The following is a 22219-nucleotide window of genomic DNA, read 5'->3' on the forward strand; positions in this document are numbered from 1 at the left end:
TGCAATACAATATTAAAGTCGGAAAAGTTATTAACAATATGGTTTAATAGTATAATATGCTTAGTAGCTTTTCTTAATATTATTCTATTACACCCTCTATATATATTTAATAACTTATTCGAATTTTAACAAAGTATAGGATCCTAAACCAAATCAATACCATATATAATAATTTATATATTTTTACGCTATTAAAGGTATTGTTTATTTCCAGGCAAATGCATTTATGCTGTTAAAACATTTGCTCCCATAGCATGATTTATTCTCATGTCCTAAAAGACGAGATACTTTAAAATATTTTACAGTATATATACACCAAGGTTATCGGGGTTGTTCTAACTTAACTAAGGTTCTCGGTTTGAGACTTGGGAATCTAATTGCATTAAATATTTAGTGGGAGAGTTTTACCGCCCCAGTGATCATACATGTCTCGAATCTAAATTAGTCAGGAGAAAATATAATGTTTGAATATTAAATGGTTTAATTTAAAAAAGAAAAACTTTACAGCATATATCAAAAGCCCGCTGCAGGACCTAACCGGTGATGAATAACTCCATAACGGCATAGTTATTAGACATCCCATCATTAATAATAAATACCATCATAATTAAAATTTGCCGTAAAGCCTCTGCCGCAATAAATCAATTTTGTTGTAGTGTCAATGAAGCGGCCCTATCCACCGTCCATCACCGCTCGTCTGGCTTTCTCACTTGGTTCCCTCACTCTGCTCCTAATCTCACCATCCGGTTTCATCCAACAATTAATTGATTCCTCTCTTCACCTCCTCAGCAGAAACAACCATTGAAACTTCATTCACACAATCATTCTTATAATCCATTTTAATCTTTACCGCTAGTGCCGTGTCCCAACTCACATCGCCTTCTGAGATGCATCAACTGCTGCTCCGCGTTTATCTGCAACGTTGCAATTGGAACACCAAATCGAATACGCTCCCCCACTACGGTACAAACCCTCCCAGCGTAGGATCTGCATAATCAGTTCACTCGGCATTTAGTACTTATTCTTGGACGTCGGGGGCTACTGACATGAAGACCATAAAAACCAACGCCCGCTTTGCTCCTGCGCATGCGCAATCTCGAAGCACAGTAACACGACTGATGATTTAGTTTGATCATCAAGCCACGTGATAATATCAGCTTTCTTCTTTATCCCTCCGGGCAGATAGAGGCATGACTCTACCCTCGAATATTGGAAATGGTCCCCACAGCATAAACAACGGGATCTGAGATCACAAGAGTCGGAACTTAGTTGTGAGTTTATTTTGGTCGTGAATGGCGCTGGGGCGTTAAGAACGCACGGAATCCAATGCAGCTGCGCTCGACGTAAAGAAAGCACAACTAGGAACCGTAAATTCATCTGCAAGACTGCAGCGGCAATCATGCGGGTGCAGAACACGTCGAGAACAAAGTTGGCTAGTGGAGGCGAGTTAGGGTGACTCAGTGAGCTTAGAGACAGCTTCTTTGACGTGGGGATATGTTGAGGATATACGTTCAGAGAGTTAGTTGTGTTAGTTAATTAATTAACAAACACTTGGATGACTTGTTGCTGAGTCAGCAAGGTTGTTATGTGGTGTGCAATGCACCGTTAGCAGCGTTCGCATTCTGCTATTTTGTTAATTAGTTAGTTAGCATTGTTTATTTATTCTGTTATTTTTTTAATTAGTTAGTTAGCATTCGTTGCTTTGCTGGATAACAACAATAATGCGTGCCTGATCACTTGTGATGGTGAATTTATTTATTTATAATTAACCAACACACATATATTTTTAACAATTAGTCGGGTTATGTACAGTGAACAACACAATTAGCCTCAAGTTATGTGGATGTGAAAAAGCTCATCATCTAATCCAAATAACAATAACAACAGTTTAAGCAGCGATCTCTAATAATTCGAGGGTGCAAAAAGTCAGTCTCCAATGAAGAGAAATTCTAGAATACATATGTTGTATTACAATCAATTAATACATGCATGACATGTGTAATTGAGTTTAATACAATCATCACTTGCATGATAGTTTACAAAATAAATGCACATATGCCATGACATTATTTATTTATTGTATGACTGACATGGTACAACAGATGTATTCTAGAATTCCTCCTCCAACAAGAGATGCAACCGGTGCCTAGAATATCCAATATATCAATAGCCATAATACTTGCCATAAATTCTAGTTACGGGTTGCATTTCTTTCTAGTCTCTTCAACTAGAAATGTAACCCCCCAAAAAAAAAGGGGGAACTAATGACCAATGTTACATTTTTTTTTTTTTACAAGTTTTCTCTTACACAGTACAAGTGTATATACCTTTGTTATGTTTCACCGGGGGAAAAAAAAAAAAAAGGACAAGTTTGTGATAAAAAAATTGAAAACAATGAAAAACTTGTAAGACTAGGACGAAAAATTTATCAAGTTGTAGCATTGGAGTCAATGCAGGATAGAGGTAGGCTGCAATCAAACTCAAGATCAGTTTATATTCTATAGATTCTGAGTTTGGTGAAACTCTTCTTGTTCCTTGTTTTATTATTGCTATTAATTTTTTTGTTTACACCTCCTTTTTTTTATTTGTAACACACATAAATTCGGTAATGTAATAAGAAACAGTTGCGTAATCATACTGTATATACTTTGCTTCAGTGCACATGCATGCAATCCCTCTCACCCGATCTTCACCAAAACGTCCCATGCTCCCGAATCACAGGAACACCGCCGATGATTCCGGCGGATCATCAAGCCACATCTAAACAAAACATCAACTTATGCCGCCGGCCAACAAATAATAGTTCTCGCATATAACTTTCAAGATTTCTAGGCGAGGGGCGGAGGATGCTTAAGATAGAGCAGCCACCGCGCCTGCAGGTTTTAAAAGATTTTAAAATTTTGAAAGGAAATAGTAAAAATTAGGTATAAAAATATTGATTTAGCTCCTGTTTAATTAATTTGTAAATTTTATATATATAGGATGAAAAAATAAATTTATATTTTGTTAAATAAAGTCAAAGTAACTTAATTGTGTGATCTTTATTTTGTTAATTACTTTTTCATTCCGACAAAGTAACATATAACTTTTTAAAAATTTGATAGAGTTTGAATCCAGCTCTTTAATTTTTATTTTGTTAATTTTTTTATTTAAAATAGTAGCCTCAATGATCAATCAAAATTGCTTTAAGTACAGTTAAAATTCCCCAATTCTTAATGATTTGTCCACAGATATAGATGAAAAAATCATCTAGAATCAATTCTATATCAATACCTGAAGTTTGAACTTGGTTCATTTAGAGATTTACTCCAAACGCCATCCCTATTTTTGGCGTATTTGTTTTTTTTTTTTGTCAGAATAGGTTTGATAAGAAAAAAACTGATTAATACGTTTGACATGATTTTATATTTGTTATTTTTAGAAAATATGTTTTTAGATCAGATTTTTTATGCAAAATGGTCCAAGAGAATAAAGATGAGAAAATATGAAATTAAACTACAAGAAGACTTCTTAAAAAGATAATAAAAAATAAAACATAACAAGACGACAAATGCACCTCAGTCTGGCCACATGAGCTACTTGAAATTATTGAGCTAAAAGCACTGACTACTTGAAGCACGGCTGCCCTTATGTTCACATGTTGTCTAATGCATCATCAATAAAGCGGCCCAGTGATGAGAATGAAGATCCACCGTCCATCACCGCTCTTCCAGCTTTCTCACTCATTTCCTTCACTCTTTTCCGAATCTCGCTCTCAGGATTCATCAAGCACTTGATTCCTCTCTCAATCTCCTCAGCAGTAACCATCGTTGGAATTTTATTTAAAATATCCTTCCTATAATCCATTTTAATCTCCACCGCCAGTCCCAACTCTATCACCAACTGAAACGCATTAGCCTGTTGCTCCGCGTACATCGGCCACGTGGCGATCGGAACGCCAAACCGAATACTCTCTAGCGTTGAATTCCACCCGCAGTGCGATACGAACCCTCCAACCGCGGGATGGCTCAGCACAGCAACCTGCGGGGCCCACCCAATCACCTTCCCTATCTCAGCCGTTCGATCCAAAAACCCTTCCGGCAGTACGCCCTTGAGATCTGCGTAATCACTCGGCATTTCGTTCTTATCCTCGGTTGGGGCCTGACGTAGGGACCACAAGAACCGGTGTCCGCATTGTTCTAGCGCATGCGCGATCTCTCTCGCTTGATCCACATCGAAGCATCCCCTGCTCCCAAAGCACAGGAACACGACTGATGATTCTGGTTGATCATCCAGCCACGCCATAACTTCAGCTTTCTTCTCAATTCCTCCGGGTCCCAAAGCATAATTGTCCCCTGTGATATTCACAACGGGTCCCACGGCATAAACCGGCGGAATCTTAATCTTACCATCATAGAAAGACTTGACTGCGTAGGGTTCTAGCTCTTCAAATGTGTTCACCATTATACCCTTAACAACTCTGTACCTTCTTGCTTGCCCAAATAAAAATTCGGCCCACTCTTTATCAAAATAAGAACTGGGCAAAAGCCTAGCAGGAATTGAGTTCAAAAGCGTCGGAACTTGCAACTCAGCACCCGAGTCTATCAACTCAGTGGTGAGCTTGTTTTGGTCGTAAAGAGCTTGGCCGTTAAGAAAGGAACCCAATGAAGCAGCACTCGACGTGAAGAAGACATAACTAGGAACCCTAAGTTCATCTGCAACGTCAACCATGCACATGCAGAACATGTCGAGAACAAATCCGGCAAGTGTTGGCGAGTCAGGTGACCCAGTGAGCTTAGCGACAGCTTCTTTGACGTGGGTTTTTTTGCTTTCGAGGGAAGAATAGGGGACTTTTCCTGGGGGAGGGGATTGGTTGTCATCGGGAAGGATAATGAATTTGATACGAGATGGTAAATTAGAGGCGACGAGTGATTCTGTGTAGGCGGCGACCTTGTTGTCAAATGGAAGCTTGATTATCAGGACTGTGATGGAGATACGTTCGTCGCGATCAACAAGGATCTTTGCCATCTCCACCGTCGATACAAGGTGGCCGGCGCCTGGCGTTGGAATGAACACAAGCTCAGCTTTCTTCATCTTGTTTTGCGGAGTGGGAATCAATAATTGAGTACTGCTTTCTATGTGTGTCTGGATGAGAGATAAGAGCTGAAGTGATGTCATAATAGTACGTGAGGATCAGTTCATTAATTTATTTTTTTTTCCACCTTTATATCACAAACGATTACGAATCTATATCTATCTATATATATATATATATATATATATATATATATATATATATATATATATATATATATATATATATATATATATATATATAAAGTTGGGACTTGAGTATATGATATGACATCACTATTTCTCATTTTTGTATATTCTCTATTATCTAAGAAATTGAGAAATTTTCTTTTAGATTTGGATTTTCATCTTCTCATAATTAATTTGATTGTTATTACACAATAACAATTATATAAAAATTTTAATTAGGCATATTCTTTGTAATGAACATCTAAGGGGGTATGTTATGAATTTATTAAAATAAATGTAGATGTTCATAACATATATCTCTTATTCTCCCCACTATCTTCAATTAGCAACATTTAGCTTCCCTATAACTCCCACCATCTTACAAGGAATTATAATCCATAATTTTTCATTAATTTCATGGAGTGGTTATATAACTATAAAAGGAGAACTCATATTTTTGTTTTGTACACACACAATTGGAATGAATAAAATCACTTTATAATATATTATCTCATTTTATTCTTTATCTTGCGTTGCTTCTTTATTTGTATTGCTGGCTAATAGCTTTTTTTATTTTTTATAAGGCTGCCTCATCTTTAAAAAAAAATCAATTCATATTTTTTATCAGTTTCATCAAGTGCAAAGTAAGAAAAAATGATAATACTAAATTCTTTTTTCAAAGCCGTGTGAAATGCAGTTATATTTTCTAGTATATATATAAAACTGAGACTACAAGAGGTGATGTGGCATTACAATTCTTCATATTTATATAATCTTTATTATCTAAAATGCTGGTGGATATTCTTTGTATATGGCTCTTCCTCTTTTTATTTAAATCCAACAATATGTAATTAATAATAATAATTAATTATAAGTCTTTTGAAACATTTATTTACTTTATTATATTAGCAATTAAATTTTAGTGGCTTAAAGTATATCAATTAATTAACATAGGAAGAAATATTCTTTCATTTTCCCTCAACAATGCCACTAGCGCCTAATTTTAATGACATAATATCATATTTAATTATGCAACCTTTTGTTTAGTACTTTTTGGCTTCTTCAAATTTTATTATGCTAGCAATTAAACTTTAGTGGCTTAAAATACATCAATTAATTAACATAAGAAGAGAGATTCTTTCATCTTCTCCCATGGCATCACCATTCCTTATCTTTTTATATTCTCTATTATCTAAAATATCAAAATATTGATGGATATCATTTGTACATGTATCTTTCTCTTTCTATTTAAATCCAACAATATGTAACCATTAATAATAATAATTAATTATGAGTCTTTTGAAACATTCATTTATTTTATTATGGTAGCAATTAAACTTTAGTAGCTTAAAATACATCAATTAATTAACATAGGAAGAGAAGTTCTTTCATCTTCCCTCAACAATGCCACTATAGCCTAATTTTAATGCCATAATCTCATATTTAATTATGCAACATTTTGTTTAATACTTTTTGGCTTCTTCAAATTTTATTATACTAGCAATTAAACTTTAGTGGCTTAAAATACATCAATTAATTAACATTTGAAGAGAGATTCTTTCATCTTCACTCAACAATGTTAATTAATTGATGCAACTGCTATTATAATTAATGGAGAACGACGAGTTATCTTCTCTAGTGCAATTCACTATATCCTCGCAACACTCCACGAGTACTACATGTAAATAATTAATTTACAATTTCTCAAATCACTTGCACTTTTACATTTTCTTCTTCTTTTAACCCAAAAAAAAAAAAAAATGCTACTTTGCTGCGAAAATATTATCTTATATATTTTTGTTCCTAACAAGTCAAACATGATCCCACATTCAAAACGGTGCGCTTTCATGTTTAGGAAAAATTATGGGCAATAGTTTTAGATAGGGATGGCAATGGATTGGATCTGATCCAAGATCCACGTGATCCAAATCCAATTGGATCGGATTTGGATCGGTTTAAAATGGATTTGGATCGGATTTGGATATCGATGTGTGGATCTAAAACGGATCTGGAACAGATCTAGATCTATCTTAATATCTAAATCCATATCCATATCCACTCATTTTTTAATTTTATTTTATTTTAAAAGTTTCTTAACAATTGTGAAATTATAATAATAATAAATTTTATTCATAACATATTAGTAGTATTTACCATGCATTTAAACTCTTAAAACTTAAAGGTTAGTTTTGTAAATTTAAAGGTCAGCCAACCTCAAAGCATGTACATGCAATATTCAAATTCAAGCCAAGTAATATAACCTGGCAATTTATTTTATTATATTGGCCAAATAATTTTTAAGGAATATAGTTATTCATATATTTAGTCAAATATGGTCATAATAAAAATAATAAAGGACTGAATATAAATCATATTTAATTTATATGTTATTATCTAATGTTGTAGGAATGAGGGTAGGTGTATCGTAGATATTAGAATGATTAAGGAGACAATAGAATATTATATTGATCTTACTCCTGCAATTATTTCGGAATGATATTTTATTAACTTTCTTATTTGTTGTTTTGGTGTAAAAGTATAAGCTACAATATTTATTATATTTTTGAGAAAAATTATATAATTTATTTGTTATCAATACATTTTAGCCTTTAATTTTCAATCTAAACAATTATTACTTTTTTATTACTGAATTTTAGAATTCATGACGGATCTAGAGCAGATTTAGATTTTAATTTTTTTTTTCAGATTTGGAGCAGATATAGATATTTATTTCTTTTTTGGATCTGGATATGGAGCAAAAAATATGGATTCATGACGGATCTGGAGCAGATACGGATCTTGATTTTTATTATGGATTTGGATCTGGAGCAGAGTAGATCCAACCCATATCTGCCCCATTGCCATCCCTAGTTTTAGATCAAATAGCATTGTTATTCTTTAAATTTACAAATTTTGATATGATTTATTTATATATGTGTTGTATTTGTGCAGATGTGGCCAGATCTTATACAGAAGGTAAAGGATGGAGGGCTCGATGCAATTGAAACTTATATTTTTTGGAATGCTCATGAGCCTCAGCGTCGCCAGGTGTCAATTATTATTATTATTATTATGTGCGATATTTATTATTATTGAAATAAACATACAAAATTAACTTGTTTAATATTCATTTTGAGAAGAGATCAGCACGATTTCTCAGGAAATTTGGATTGCATCAAATTTTTAATTTTTAATTTGATATTTTTAAAGTCGCGCAAAGCGCGGTTCTATTTCCTAGTATATATATAAAGCTGAGACTACAAGAGGTGATGTAGCATCAATATTTCTCATCTTCTTATATTTTCTATTATCTAATATATTAGTTGAGATTAAAAAATAATTACATTACAAAATATTAAAAATAGAAAATAATTATTAGATTACAAAAGATTACATGTTTATTCCTCTTTCTATTTAAATTCAACAATATGTAAGCATTAATAATAATTAATTATAGGTCTTAAAACATTCATTTATTTTATTATGCCAACAATTAAACTTTAGTTGCTTAAAATACATCAATTAATTAATATAGGAATGAAGGTTCATTCATCTTCCCTCAACAATGTCATTCGAGCCTAATTTTAATGTCATAATCTCATATTTAATTATGCAACATTTTGTTTAGTGCCTTTTGACTTCTTCAAATTCTATAAACATTAAGTATTTAAGATTTGTGGCTTAAACATTAAGATTTGTGGCATCATTATTTCTCATCTTTTTATATTCTCTATTATTTAATATATTGGTTGAGATTTAAAAAATAATTACATTACAAAATATTAAAAATAGAAAATAAATAAAAAATAATTATTAGATTACAAAGATTACATGTTTCTTCCTCTTTCTATTTAAATTCAACAATATTTAACCATTAATAATAATTAATTATAAGTCTTGAAATATTCATTTATTTTATTAAGCCAACAACTAAACTTTAGTGGCTTAAAATACATCAACTAATTAATATAGGAAAGAAGGTTCCTTCATCTTCCCTTACCAATGCCACTTGGGCCTAATTTTAATGCCATAATCTCATATTTAATTATGCAACCTTTTGTTTAGTGTCTTTTGCATTCTTCAAGCTCTATAAATATTAAGTAATTAAGATTTGTTATGTTTGGATTTTTTTTATTATTTAACTAACATCCTCTTTAAAAATATTCTTGTGTTTTTATTTTTTTACTTATTTGAATTTTTAGGATTGTGTTTCATGAAGTACTATTCTCTTCATGAGTTGAACAATGATAAAGATATTGGATGATAAGGGTTAGGCTTTGTAGAATGTGGGAGTCTGTTAATACCAATAAGAATGAAGAATTAATTACTGTGAACATGATTTTTATTGATAAAAATGTTGTATAAAAAATTCTTTCTCCCATTGTTTTCTCTGGTTTTTTTTCCCAATTGTTTTACACTTAATGTAGCATGTTTTTTTTTTTCCGTAGGAAAATCTAATGCATGCAACAATTAAGAAAAATTTAGTGACAATGTTTAGGCACATGTTGAGTGACGGTTCTTTGTATAGTGTATAGAATTTGAAAGTTGTTTCAACTACAGGTGAGTACAAACCACTTTCAAATCAGTATAATATTATTTTCTTGGTTATAACTTCGCTTAAGAGGTTAGAAGAAGGAACTATTAAGATTCCGATCAATGGATTCTAATTCATATTTCCGAATTTGATTGATGTATGTGTGAATGATAACACAATCCTCTTAGACTTTTTTTAATCATTAATGTTTGTTAATCCTTAAGTGTATATTATAAATTATTGATCCTTATGTTTTAACATGTTTATGTTATTTTTCCATAATATTATAGATGTTGTCGGAAGTTTATGTGGTGTGGGTGATATTGAGATCATTGGATCTGGTTGGAAAAGAAGAGATATAAAAGTTCTAACAGATTAGCAAGTTGAATATAATTTGAAATTTATCAACAACTATAAAAAGATATAAGGTCTGTACACTTACACTTACACTATACACATTAATATATATTTTTAAAGTTAATAAAAAAATAATTAACTTTCATAAATAACATTAGTTTTATAAGGTTGCCTCATTTTTTTTTTAAAAAAATCAATTCATATTTTTTATCAGTTTCATCAAGTGCAAAGTAAGAAAAAATAATAATACTAATTTTTTTTTCAAAGCCGCGCGAAGCGCGATTATATTTCCTAGTACTTTAAATTAAACAAAAGTACATGCGACATGATGGTTGAGAATTTGTTTATTAATTTATTTTTTTATTTATATCACAAACGATTACGAATAGCAAATGCCTCTTTAAATTAAACTTTTTTTATTAATTTATTTTTTTCTTTGTATCACAAACGATTACAAATAGCAAATGCCTCTTTAAATTAAACAAAAGTCGCATGCAAATAAGTAGCCAGCATATTTTTAGCATTTTTTTAAAAAATAACCTAAAAGAAGCGAGAAATCTTACTAAAATAAATCTATAACACCTATTGAAAGGGATGTAGCGAGCCTTACCACTTCAAAATGTCCTTCAAGCTTAAACAACAAATCAAAATCATTGAGATGATGAAGCTAAAACAGCAAAACCAAATATTAATTTAAATCCATAGCAAGAGAAACTACAAGCATCATTCAATAACAGACGAGCTATAGGTGAGCCAAATAAATTACTAATGAATTACTGGGTGATACAAATGTGTGTTTGTGAATTTGAATTATATCTTTAATTATATCTTTATAAGTGGACTAGTGGAGACAACTAAATGAGGCATCATTGCTATTGTCCTGGGATACGCAAGTATTTTGAAATTGAATATAAAATCAATGCTTTCAATATATTTTTTTTAAATACTGATTACGTCAGATTATTATATTATACAATTATTTATAACTATTATAATTATAAATCATTACACAGATATTTACAATTAAAAATATAAATAAGACTTATATTATTGCATTAAATGATTTTAATATTTCAAGCTTGCTTCGTGGTTCTAATTTTGGCGTATATTGAAGAAACTTATTTTCATTTCTTAAATCAAACATTATACACTGAGAGATGCAGAGGCTATATTTTTTTTAAAGATTACATACATGATTATGGAAGAAAATATGTCGATTCATTAGGCGAGATCGTGGCTTTGACAAGTGAGGATTATGCTTTTGATAAATACGAATTATGTCTTTAAAAACTTTCTTCAATGCCGTTTTATTTGACATTCTCAACATATGGCTCCGAAGAGAACTGATTGATTGTGAAGCATGAATGAAAACACATTATTAAATGTGTTGTCGTGGCTTTCGAAGAAGAAGACGCCATTCTGTTCATTAAAAGAGAAGCCAAACTATCTACGAAAAAGAATAAATCCAGGTGATAAATAGTAACTTTGTGCCACGTGTGTATCCGTGTGTGGTCAGAATTTGTGATAACAGATCTGTACTCGTTCAGGCAATAGTTCAGATTACGGGAGATTCATAATTGAACTTGATCGATCACTCTCCCTGTACGGCTTGGACAGCTTCTCCCCTCTATCCCTTTGCTCGCTACCTGCTTTGCTTTCTCCCTCATCATTGTAATACCAAGACCTTATATAACTTTGATGTGCCATCTTACAGGATGAAACAGAGGCTACTTTAATTTGATCATTGAATCGTTGGAGATCGGGATATTGTAATGGGAGCAGCTGCTCTCGAATCCAATTACTCATGACACGTCTGCCTTAGTCTAGAAAGTAAAAATTTATGAAGTTATCATGTATTTAAATAAAAAAATAATAATAAACACACTAAAAATATGCCTCCATAATACAGATAAGTGTGTTGGATATTGAAGACGCGCAATAATTTGACTAAAATCAGATCCAACGGAATCTGACTAGGTACTTAGGTAAGAGCGAGTATTAGAAATAATTGATTAAACTGTACTCTCTAGCATCTTATTAGTACATTTTTATCAGCAAAATGGAACATGCAATATTAATGATAAATCTTTTCCCATTATTTCATAGATTTGGAAGGAAAAGAAAAAAGAAAAAAAGAAAAAGACTAGGAAAAGATTGCGCTACAAGGAATTAAATTGCCCATGACATGTAGAGCAAGCGAATTCCGACAAGAGTAAGGGGGAAAGAGAATGGAGAATGTTAGTTACCTTTTAAATCTGATTGAAGAAGACTATTTGGTAGAATGCCTGAAAGAAGTTCCAGCAAAAAAATATCCCCTTCAATCTCTAGGAGTGGATTACATGATTCAGTACGGAGGCATACTGGAACACATTGGCAAAAGGGGCAGTGGATGGAATACTTCATCATCCCTGCTAGGTTTTGCAACTCCTAGATTATGTCCCCAGATTTATCTCGGTTATAGAGTGCTGTAGGATGAACATGCTCTTCTCACGTTCTGCAATTCATAAAACATTTGGTTCTGTTACAATTCTAACTCAAATTCTCAGATTTAAAAATTAAAAAAAAAAAGAAGAAAAAGAATGCTTGAATTCTTCAAAAATTGTAATGAAACAATTATTTTGACCCTGCGAGTAATTTTTCAGTCACTTGAAACTGGAGAGCATAAACAGGAGCAAGACGGCAGGATATTTTGAAAATTAAATAGGAGGACAAATAATAGACAGAGAAAATGGGAAAAGAAAACCAAATCAGCCATTTATAATGCTTGTTTTAGTGAACATTAATCATTTATAATGTTTGTTCAGTGAACATTAAATAATTAAGAGAATACATTTCAATAATAATAATAATGATCACGAGAGTATCTTTTATTGGCTTTTAAATTTGCTTCTTCTTTCCTTCTATTTAATCTTCATTCCTAGTGATCACCCAGTTTCATTAAAACTTCATTTCAATTAATGTATCTTTATGTAGGTACAAATTCTTCACAAATTACCAAATATTCTGAGATAAAAAGATATCCAAAATGATTCAAGCAACTTCTAAGAATAAAGTATAACAAACTTCAAAATAACTTGATATTTAAGAGAGTTGTCCTACAGCTTATATTAGCCTCAATTCAAGCACTTATAGTCAGGTTCAGTACAAAGGCATACTGGAAGTTGTGAAATGGAATTTCAAACCCATCTTTACAATTTCTTATATTCAGAGTTCTCACCAGAAATACCGAGCGGCGGAATTCAATACCAAGTAACAAATATACATACTCAAATGCAAGATTTAAAATGCAGCACCACTGGCCCCAATAGCAATAGTGCGAAAACATAAGATCACATGATTTGAACTGAAACTCTAACCTTAAAGCGATCGTGCAAATGGAATATGCACAAGTGGTACTGACCTGAAAAAGATGATAAAACCCTTTCGGAGTTGCTTACCCAACCGACTCAGGCTCAGTCTCCATTGCTTAGCTCGGTCATTAAAGACCATGTCAACAGACTAAAGCAGGACATACGGTGAGCTGCTTCATGAAAACTACTGATCTGCTTCAAAAAAATGTGCCAGGAATTTCACAATTAATCCAAATGGTCAGTTTGAACAAACAGTCCCACAGTTAGAGCTAGCACTCACACTTGTATACACAGCAAGCACAACGACAGCTACTATCCATCTCGCAGCCTATCAATTTGCTGCAGATGCCTGTCTTCAGTTTTCCAAACACGGTTTTCTAATCTCCAATTTTTAAAATATATAAGAAACATTCCCTTTCATTCATCAAACGTAGAGGTGGCATCTACATTGGAGTTTTGAATGGTCTTATTGCCAGCATTTCTCATTTCCATCGCTAATCTTTCCAACATTTCATATATCTCATGGCTCTGAGGATGCTCTTGATCCTTAGAAGCAAAACGGTTCACATAACCTCCAACATCAATCCAAGAACATCCTACCTCTTTCCTCAACCCCCCCTCTCTCATCTCTTTCCTTACTTTATCCACATTTTCCCAGTTACCTTCTTCTGCATAGATATTGGAGAGCAGAACATGATAGCCTGGCATACTGTTTCTTATATCCATTTCAAGCAACTTCTTGGCGACAACTTCTGCTAATTCAGAATGACCATGAAGTCTGCAGGATCCAAGAAGTGAACCCCAAATTTCCAACACATTTCCTTCTTCACCAAGTTCTTTAACAAACTCATAGGCTTCAACCACTTTCCCAACCCTCCCCAACATATCTGCAACACAACAGTAGTGCTCAGTTGAAGGCTGAATCTTGTATTCTTGCTGCATCAGGTCAAATATTTGAAGACCTTCATCAACTAAACCAGCATAACTGCAGGCTGACAATACCGCAACAAAGGTAATGGCATCAGGTTCAATTCCACATCCTTTCATTGAGCGAAACAAAGAGAGAGCTCTCTCGCTCATCCCATGTTGGCCATAACCCAATATCATTGTGGTATATGTAACAGAATTTTTCTCAGGGATTTTAGCAAACACATTTGCAGCATAATTAATTACCCCTGACTTGGAATACATGTCAATAAGGGAAGTACCCACAAAGACATTTTGGTCCAACAAATAGCAAATAGAGAATCCATGGAGTTGTTTCCCGAACTCTATATTTCCCATGGGATTACAAGCTGGGAGAACTGATGCTATAGTCACAACATTGGGAGTTACATTATGCTCAAGCATCTGTCTAAAAGCCACAAAAGCTTCCTCAAGCAGTCCATTTTGGGTGTACCCTGCAATCATAGCATTCCAAGTGGCTTGATCTCTGTCTCCAGAATCGTTTTTCTCAAAAATTTGTCGTGCAGTCTTAATCAAGCCAGATTTTGCATACATGTCTATAAGATAACTTTCCATTCCTTCAAAATGAATGCCATGCCTAAGAAGAAAAGCATGTGTCTGCTTTCCAACATCCTGATTTCGAAGGTTTGATGCTGCTGAAAGCAAAGCAGTTACAGTCACAGAATCAATCATAAATCCTTGTTTCTGCATCTCATACACAAGCATTAACCCTTCATCATCCAGTCCATTCTGCACAAAAGCGGAAATCATAGTATTCCAAGAAACAACATCTCTTTCCTGCATCTTCTCAAAAACTTTAAATGATGTATGGATACTGTTGCACCTTGAATACATGACAATCACGGCATTAAGAACAATAACCGGCAATGCCACAAAATTCTTAATTATATATGCATGCAGCTGTTGACCCAAGTCTAATTCCTGCAAGTGTGAAACTGCACTTAAAGCTGACAGGAAAGTCACATCATCAAAAACAATCTCGTCTAACTCCAACGCCTGAATGAAAAGCTCAATAGCTTCAACAGGACGATTATTCTGAACATATCCACCAATCATAGTGTTCCAAACCTCTGTATTCCTCTCCAAACAAATATCAAAAATCTTCCTCGCAAAATCAAAACAACCAAGCTCAGCATACATGAATATCGCTGAACTAGCCACAAACAAATCATTCACATATTCACTTCCAAGCTTAACAAGCAACCCATAAACAACATCAGCACTCTTGTAATCGCCTAAACTTGAAAAAGCAGGGAAAACGTTAACGAAACTAATGGTACTTGGTCTAATTCCCATTCTCAACATCATCCTAAATTGCCTAACTGCCTCAACATATCTCTCAGTTTTTACATACCACGAAACAATTGTATTCCACGCAACAACATTCCTCCTTCGCATTGTATCAAAAACTTTACAAACTAAATCATATTTCGAATAATCAACCTCAACGTATTTAAGACCAACCATTTCAGCATCCAAAGAACTCAAACAAGTAGAGTACATATTCAACAAAGAGTTATACACAAACCTACTAGGATTCGAGAAACACCTAATAAAATGACAATGCACAGCTTTACCGATCCTAAGGTTACGGGTCTCGGCGCAAGCCTTAAGAACAGAAGAGTAAGTATAGTTATCACAACTGGTGTAAGGAGATGATTTTTTCATCTGGGAATACAACAAAATGGCTTCATAGGGCAAGTTATTGCAGACGAACCCGATAATGATGGTGTTCCAAATGACGGTTGTTGGGCGGGTAATTGAGTCGAACAATTGGCGGGCTAAATGGGGACGGCCTTCTTGGCAAATTTTGCTTAAGCGGGAGCGAATTGTGGGGGTTTTGAGTTTTGGGATTGGCGGGGAGAGTGAGTGGATTTGCGGAAGCTGAGGAGGAGGAGGAGTGGCGGTTGGTTGAGGTGGTGGAAGAGGAAGAGGCACAGAGGAGGAGGCCATGGATGAGCTTTGGCTTTGTGCTTTTCCTCCGACAACTGTTTAGTTTGAGATGTGATGTTGTGTGGTTGGTTTACTCAAGAGGCTCCGATTTTCCGTTATCTTTTTTATAAGGCTTACGTGGGATGTGCATGTCAGCATTTGCTTATTGAAATTTCGTTTCGGAATTGCCCAATCAAAGATGACGATCAAGCACAAGTGCACGACTCAACAACTCGAGCACAATCGGGCACAAAAACTAGTAATTTTATACATTTTCTAATGGGCATTAATTTACTGATGACTTCGTAGTTGAATTTGAAATTTAGTCAACTAACTAAAATTATTAATCATTTAACTTTGTCTTTGAGGTTAGTACACCCTAATTTTTGGGAGAATTATTCTACCCATTAAGGTTGAGTTTATTAGTTTCTAATACTAGTTTCCTACAATACCCAAATTATTTGAATAAGGGCAAAACTGCATAAGCGCCTATGTGTGACGGGCTGTCTAAAATTTCAGTTCGAGAATTTAAGATTCTGGGTCCAAGAGCCCAAATCTAAGCCAAGGTGTGCAACTTGGCCAAATTTTAGAATTTTTTAGCACACTCTAACACATCTAATCACTTGTACATATTTAGAATCTTCGACACTTGTATATATTTAAAAATATCTAAATTTTTATAGCAAATTGTACAAATTGTGTAGAATTTTTTAGAATAGGCAAGTTTCTCCTATAAATAGGGTATGACACTTGCCATTTTGGACACACAATACAATAAGTAATTCAAGCATACTTGTAAAGCTCTCAAACTCTTTTGTATATATTCCTTCGAGTTATAAACTTTCGCTTTAATTATATTACTCTCTCTTCTCTCTATAATTTTTGCAAGTATCTTTACTTAACTAGTTTGAAAAGTTCGATAAGCTTACTTAACAGCTTTTGTACTAAAATTTTTTAATTTCCGTACAGATTTGTTGTGTAAAATACTCTTCCAATGACATATGGCTGCCTTAACACAACAAATGGCCATTGATGAATAATTCAAAGCCTCTATCATTTTTTTTTTAATTCTCCACTTAACATAATATTTGAATTTTGGTGGATAGGTGGATAAAGCTGATTGCAAACCAACCAAGTGCAATTCTAGAAACATGTTAACAAAAATACCAACGTGAAAAATTCAGATATAATTCGATGCTAGTCAGAACGTGTGATCAATAATTAGTTTTGGTAGGTATGATAAAATGTAGCGGGAGAATAAGATAAAAAGAGTCGCTGGGCTTTGTGGTCGTGGAGCAAAAGTTGATTGTATTTAGTAAATACAACCTGTGAATAGTATTTTTTTTAATAAAATAAATAAAATATTATAATTTTTTTTCAATCAATTATGAAATAAAATCATTTCAATTTAAAAACTACAATCTTAAGTATTTATTAAACTATTTATATTTGTAGCTTTTAAATCATTATTATCTCACAACAGTACCAAACAGCCATTAAACTCCTCGAACTGTAATAAGCCTAAAAAAAAAATGCAACAATTTAAAAGTAAACTAATAATAAAAGGTGTAATGTAAGGAAGGCATAATAATCAATTAAAAAATAATAATAAAAGGGATGTAGCCCCGCTATCCCCGCTGTTAATTTAATCAGTAAAATTAATAAACAGCACTTGTGTGTCAAAAATGGACGTCTTTATTTTTTATTTTATTTTTTAATTTAAAACAAACAATAGGGATTGTCGGATTGCTAAAGATAAAGACAAAAGAAGGATTACATCCTGATATTATTCTCATCACCATCAAATATAAAATTAAAGATCACAATCAACAAATGTAAGAACTACATATATGGTCAATTATTATCATCCAATCAACTATAAAATTAAGGCCACATCAAACATGTGATGAATATATATATATATATATATATATATATATACTAGCAGCTTGAATTACCATTCGCACAAACCACAAATAGTTGTGTCGTTCAAAGAAATTAACGACGACAACTCCTCCGTATAAGAAATTTAAACGACACTGCAAACATCACAATTAACAAAAACGAATCATCAGTCGTCAATCATGAAGGAGAAAGCCGAGTTGGTGTTCATTCCTTCACCAAGTGTAGGCCATCTCGTGTCCTTAATCGTGTTCGCAAAGCGCTTATTATTACTGGACCGTGATAATGCCGCAGGCAGCAACAATAGCTTCTCCATTACCGTTCTTGTCATGCAAGAACACACCTCCGACAACGATGCTCACATCAAATCACTCGCCGGCGCCGGCGCCACCGCCGATGTAAGCATACGGTGATGAAACAAAAACAAACGTTATGCCTTTAATCGTGCATTTCCAAATAAACACATATTTTAAGTAATTCCGAAATTTACCACGATCTCCCATGAATCCGAACTTGCAGCTTGTTATGGAGCTTCAACAAAGTTGCTGCTACTTTTGTCTAGCTTCCGAATTCCTTTCTCTTGCCTCAGTTCAAGGATCGGCTTGCTTCAAACTTCACTGTACACACACACGGAAGACAAACGGGAGAGAGAGAGATGCACTGCACTCATGCCACAGATTTCTTGAACAGTTAACTTCCAATGGGCTGAAGTTACTTAAATACAGTGGTTGAGCGCAGGGACCCCTCATGTGTTAGTACAAAATTGCCCATCCCATTATGGGCGAAAATAACACAATTAAGGATATACTTGTCCATAATATACTACTGTACAGGGTATGTCAAAATTGCTCCATAATATTTGACAATAGTCACGTATTAATTCGGTAAAATATAGAAAACAATTAGAATGATTTATGTCAGTCCACATAATGTGAGAAATAAATCTAACATACGGTTCATTGGTGTCCCGAAGATGGACCCACCTCCGCGGGACTACTTCAAGTCCCCTGAAAAGTTCATCACAGAGTATGTGGACAGCCATAAAGATTGTATTAAAGAAGCTATTATCGAGCATGTCTTGAACAACAACGTAAAAATCGCGGGACTGGTGCTCGATTTTTTTTGCTCGAGCATGATTGATACTGCGAACGAGCTTGGGGTTCCTTCTTACGTGTTCTTCACGTCAGGTGCGGCTTTTTTGGGTTTCGTCCTGCATCTTCCGACTCGGGGTGGTGAAGAATTTGAAGAATCGGAAACTGACTCAGCCGATATTTTTACTTATGCTAATCCGGTACCGTACCGGGTTCTGCCTTCTCTCTGTTTCAACAAGCATGGAGGGTTCAGCGCCTTCGAGAATTTCGGAAGAAGATTCAAGGAGACGAAGGGTATAATTGTAAATACGTTCGAAGAGCTGGAATCCCATGCCGTTGAGTATTTGATGAAGTGTGATGGTGTACCGCCGGTTTACAGTGTGGGACCGATGATCGATCTTCACGGTGATATTCATGCTCGGCCAGGTGGGGGTGGGACCCAGGGCGATGAGATCATCAGATGGCTCGATGATCAGCCAGCGTCGTCAGTTGTTTTCTTGTGCTTTGGTAGCATGGGGAGTTTCGGCGAGGAACAGATACAAGAGATTGCGAGTGGGCTGGAGAAAAGCGGTGTTAGATTCCTGTGGTCCCTGAGGAAACCCCCGCCGAAGGATAGACCCGAAATGCCCGGTGAATACACGTGTGTGGAGGATATACTGCCACGTGGATTTCAAGAGAGATCAAAGGGCAGGGGAATGATATGTGGGTGGGCCCCACAGAAGGAAGTACTGGCCCACAGTGCGATTGGAGGGTTCGTATCGCATTGCGGGTGGAATTCGATCTTGGAGAGCGTGTGGTTCGGAGTGCCGATAGTGACGTGGCCGATATACGCTGAGCAGCAGATTAATGCCTTCCAGATGGTGAGGGATTTGGGGCTGGCGGTGGAGCTGAGATTGGATTACAGGAGGGGTACCGAAAATCACGTGTTGGCGGATGAGTTAGCGAGAGCCGTTGGATGTGTGATGGACGGAGATAGTGAAGTGAGGAAGAGGGTTAAGGAGGTTAGTGAGAAGGCTAGATTGGCTTTGAGGGACGGTGGATCTTCGTATGCTGCGACGGGACGGTTGATTGAGGATTTATTCGGAAGCGTGTCATGAAGACGAGAGCATTGGATTAATCATCTTAGTAATCTTAAATTGTCGAGGTGGTGTGTTGTCCTAAAAGAGAAATTTACAATTAAATATGTTGTAATGGATATAAATGAATCGTTGTTAGGACATGGGGTTTTGTTGTAGCAATTAACAGAAAAATTACTTTCTGTTTGTCATAATTTGGTGGAGGTTACTGTACAACTTAACATTGTGAAGCTCGAGTAAAAAGTATTTTGATTATTAATGTCAACCAATCTCATCCATTTTGGTCCAAAACTATTAACAAATGTAAAAATAAATGCATTTTTAGGTAATAATAGAAACTCAAGCAAGCACTTTTGCCCAGCACAACATATAAATAACAGTAGTTGATACTTGATACAAAAGTGTAAGAAAGTACAACACCCAAATTTTTTTCTTCATTAAATTAAATTAAAATAAAATAAAATAAAAATAAATTACAGAAGCAGTATCAATCTTCTTCAATTGTTTTTGCTTGCTTCCATCAAACAGTTGGAGAGCTTCGCTTGCATCCCCGCGTCTTTCTTCTTTTTCTTGAAATGCTTGGACGCAGCCTTCAGCATCTTCGCCCATCCCTGCATCACATTTTATGTTTCCGTAAGTACAATAAATAAACAAATAAATCCCATCAACGCAAGCAGATTTTGGATTCATTTCTTTAATGATTGATTAAACTGGTAAAATCCTTGTAAAGAGATTAAGAAGAAATGTACCTTAGTGGAGATGGGCAAGCAAGAAGTATTAACAGGAGTTGCAGAAAATTCGGAGGCTCTGATTCTCTTGTTCTTCATCTTTGTCTTCTTGAAAGGGTTAAATTTGAAAGCAGGGGATGCGATCATCTTCTTCTTGTGGGCACTTTTCTTGATGATGCCTTGCTTGTCAAAGTCAAAATCATTTGAGAGCTTTCTTGGAGTGAAGAAATGATCCAAATCCATGGGACTGTAAGTGCGAGGAATCAAAGGAGACCAAATTGAGCTTTGAGAGTAGTCGAAATCGAAGGCAGAGTTGTCGGGAAACTTGCAGAGGAGCTCTTTCGACATCACTGGCAGCAAATACTCGACCACTTTCAAGTTGATGAGCAATTCCCTTTCTTCTTCTTCTTCTTCTTCGTCTCCGTAATTCCTTTTCATTCGTAACGTTGAGTTGTGCTCTTTCACTTTCTGTTTTTTCTGTTTTTATGGCTTTCTTTTTCCACGGTTCTTTAAGCAGCAAACTGAGAGACAGGAGGTCGAAGAAGACAAAAAATAAGTGACCGTTGCAACGAGTTTAAAACATTCTGAAAAAAAAGACTTCTTCCGAATTGCTAGATTTACAATTATACCCTCAATGCCTTTTATTTTTCTAAAATTTATAAAACTTATGAAGTATGAAATTTTATTAATTTAAGATATTTTTTAAATTTTTTTTAACTAATTTATACTCTTTAGATATTTATATCTGAATAGAAAAAGATGTGAACGAGAAGTGAATATGATACTTAAAAAATATCTATTATAAAATATATTTATTTTCTAAACTATAAAATCTAATTCATTCTTTGTTTTGATTTGTAAGGATATAAATGTTAGATAATTATATTTAAGATTTTTTTATTTATAAAAATAAATAAAATATCACTTATATTCAAATATTGAAAAAAAAAATATGTCGTTTAAATATTTATATTCAGACACATTCAAATAGCAGCAATGTTGCTATTATTTTATTTTATTTTTTTAAATATTAATGTTACAA

The 22219-nt window shown here is 34.2% G+C and overlaps 4 protein-coding genes across 4 annotated transcripts; 1 reads left to right on the forward strand and 3 right to left on the reverse strand.

The window, feature by feature from the left end:
• Positions 1-3504: 3504 nt before the first annotated feature.
• Positions 3505-5195, reverse strand: LOC18037893 (anthocyanidin 3-O-glucosyltransferase 2). The gene has a single exon (XM_006429720.2). The coding sequence runs from the start codon at positions 5155-5157 to the stop codon at positions 3634-3636; it is 1524 nt and encodes a 507-aa protein (XP_006429783.1). The 5' UTR covers positions 5158-5195; the 3' UTR covers positions 3505-3633.
• A 6235-nt stretch (positions 5196-11430) lies between these two features.
• On the reverse strand, positions 11431-16596 carry LOC18037894 (pentatricopeptide repeat-containing protein At3g22150, chloroplastic). The gene is made up of 3 exons (XM_006429721.2): positions 13533-16596; positions 12379-12626; positions 11431-11955 (listed from the first exon to the last, which is right to left on the reverse strand). Exon 1 carries the CDS (start codon positions 16399-16401, stop codon positions 13900-13902), a length of 2502 nt encoding a protein of 833 aa, XP_006429784.1. The 5' UTR covers positions 16402-16596; the 3' UTR covers positions 11431-11955; positions 12379-12626; positions 13533-13899.
• A 1754-nt stretch (positions 16597-18350) lies between these two features.
• LOC18037895 (anthocyanidin 3-O-glucosyltransferase 2) lies at positions 18351-20725 on the forward strand. Its single transcript, XM_024181860.1, has 2 exons — positions 18351-18686; positions 19232-20725. The coding sequence occupies exons 1-2, from the start codon at positions 18465-18467 to the stop codon at positions 20468-20470; spliced, it is 1461 nt and encodes a 486-aa protein (XP_024037628.1). The 5' UTR covers positions 18351-18464; the 3' UTR covers positions 20471-20725.
• Positions 20726-20889: 164 nt separating this feature from the next.
• LOC18037977 lies at positions 20890-21693 on the reverse strand. Its single transcript, XM_006429723.2, has 2 exons — positions 21199-21693; positions 20890-21060 (listed from the first exon to the last, which is right to left on the reverse strand). The coding sequence occupies exons 1-2, from the start codon at positions 21613-21615 to the stop codon at positions 20947-20949; spliced, it is 531 nt and encodes a 176-aa protein (XP_006429786.1). The 5' UTR covers positions 21616-21693; the 3' UTR covers positions 20890-20946.
• Between the last annotated feature and the right edge of the window lie 526 nt (positions 21694-22219).

This window comes from Citrus clementina, unplaced genomic scaffold (assembly GCF_000493195.1).
Source record: "Citrus clementina cultivar Clemenules unplaced genomic scaffold, Citrus_clementina_v1.0 scaffold_6, whole genome shotgun sequence".
NCBI lineage: Eukaryota > Viridiplantae > Streptophyta > Magnoliopsida > Sapindales > Rutaceae > Citrus > Citrus x clementina.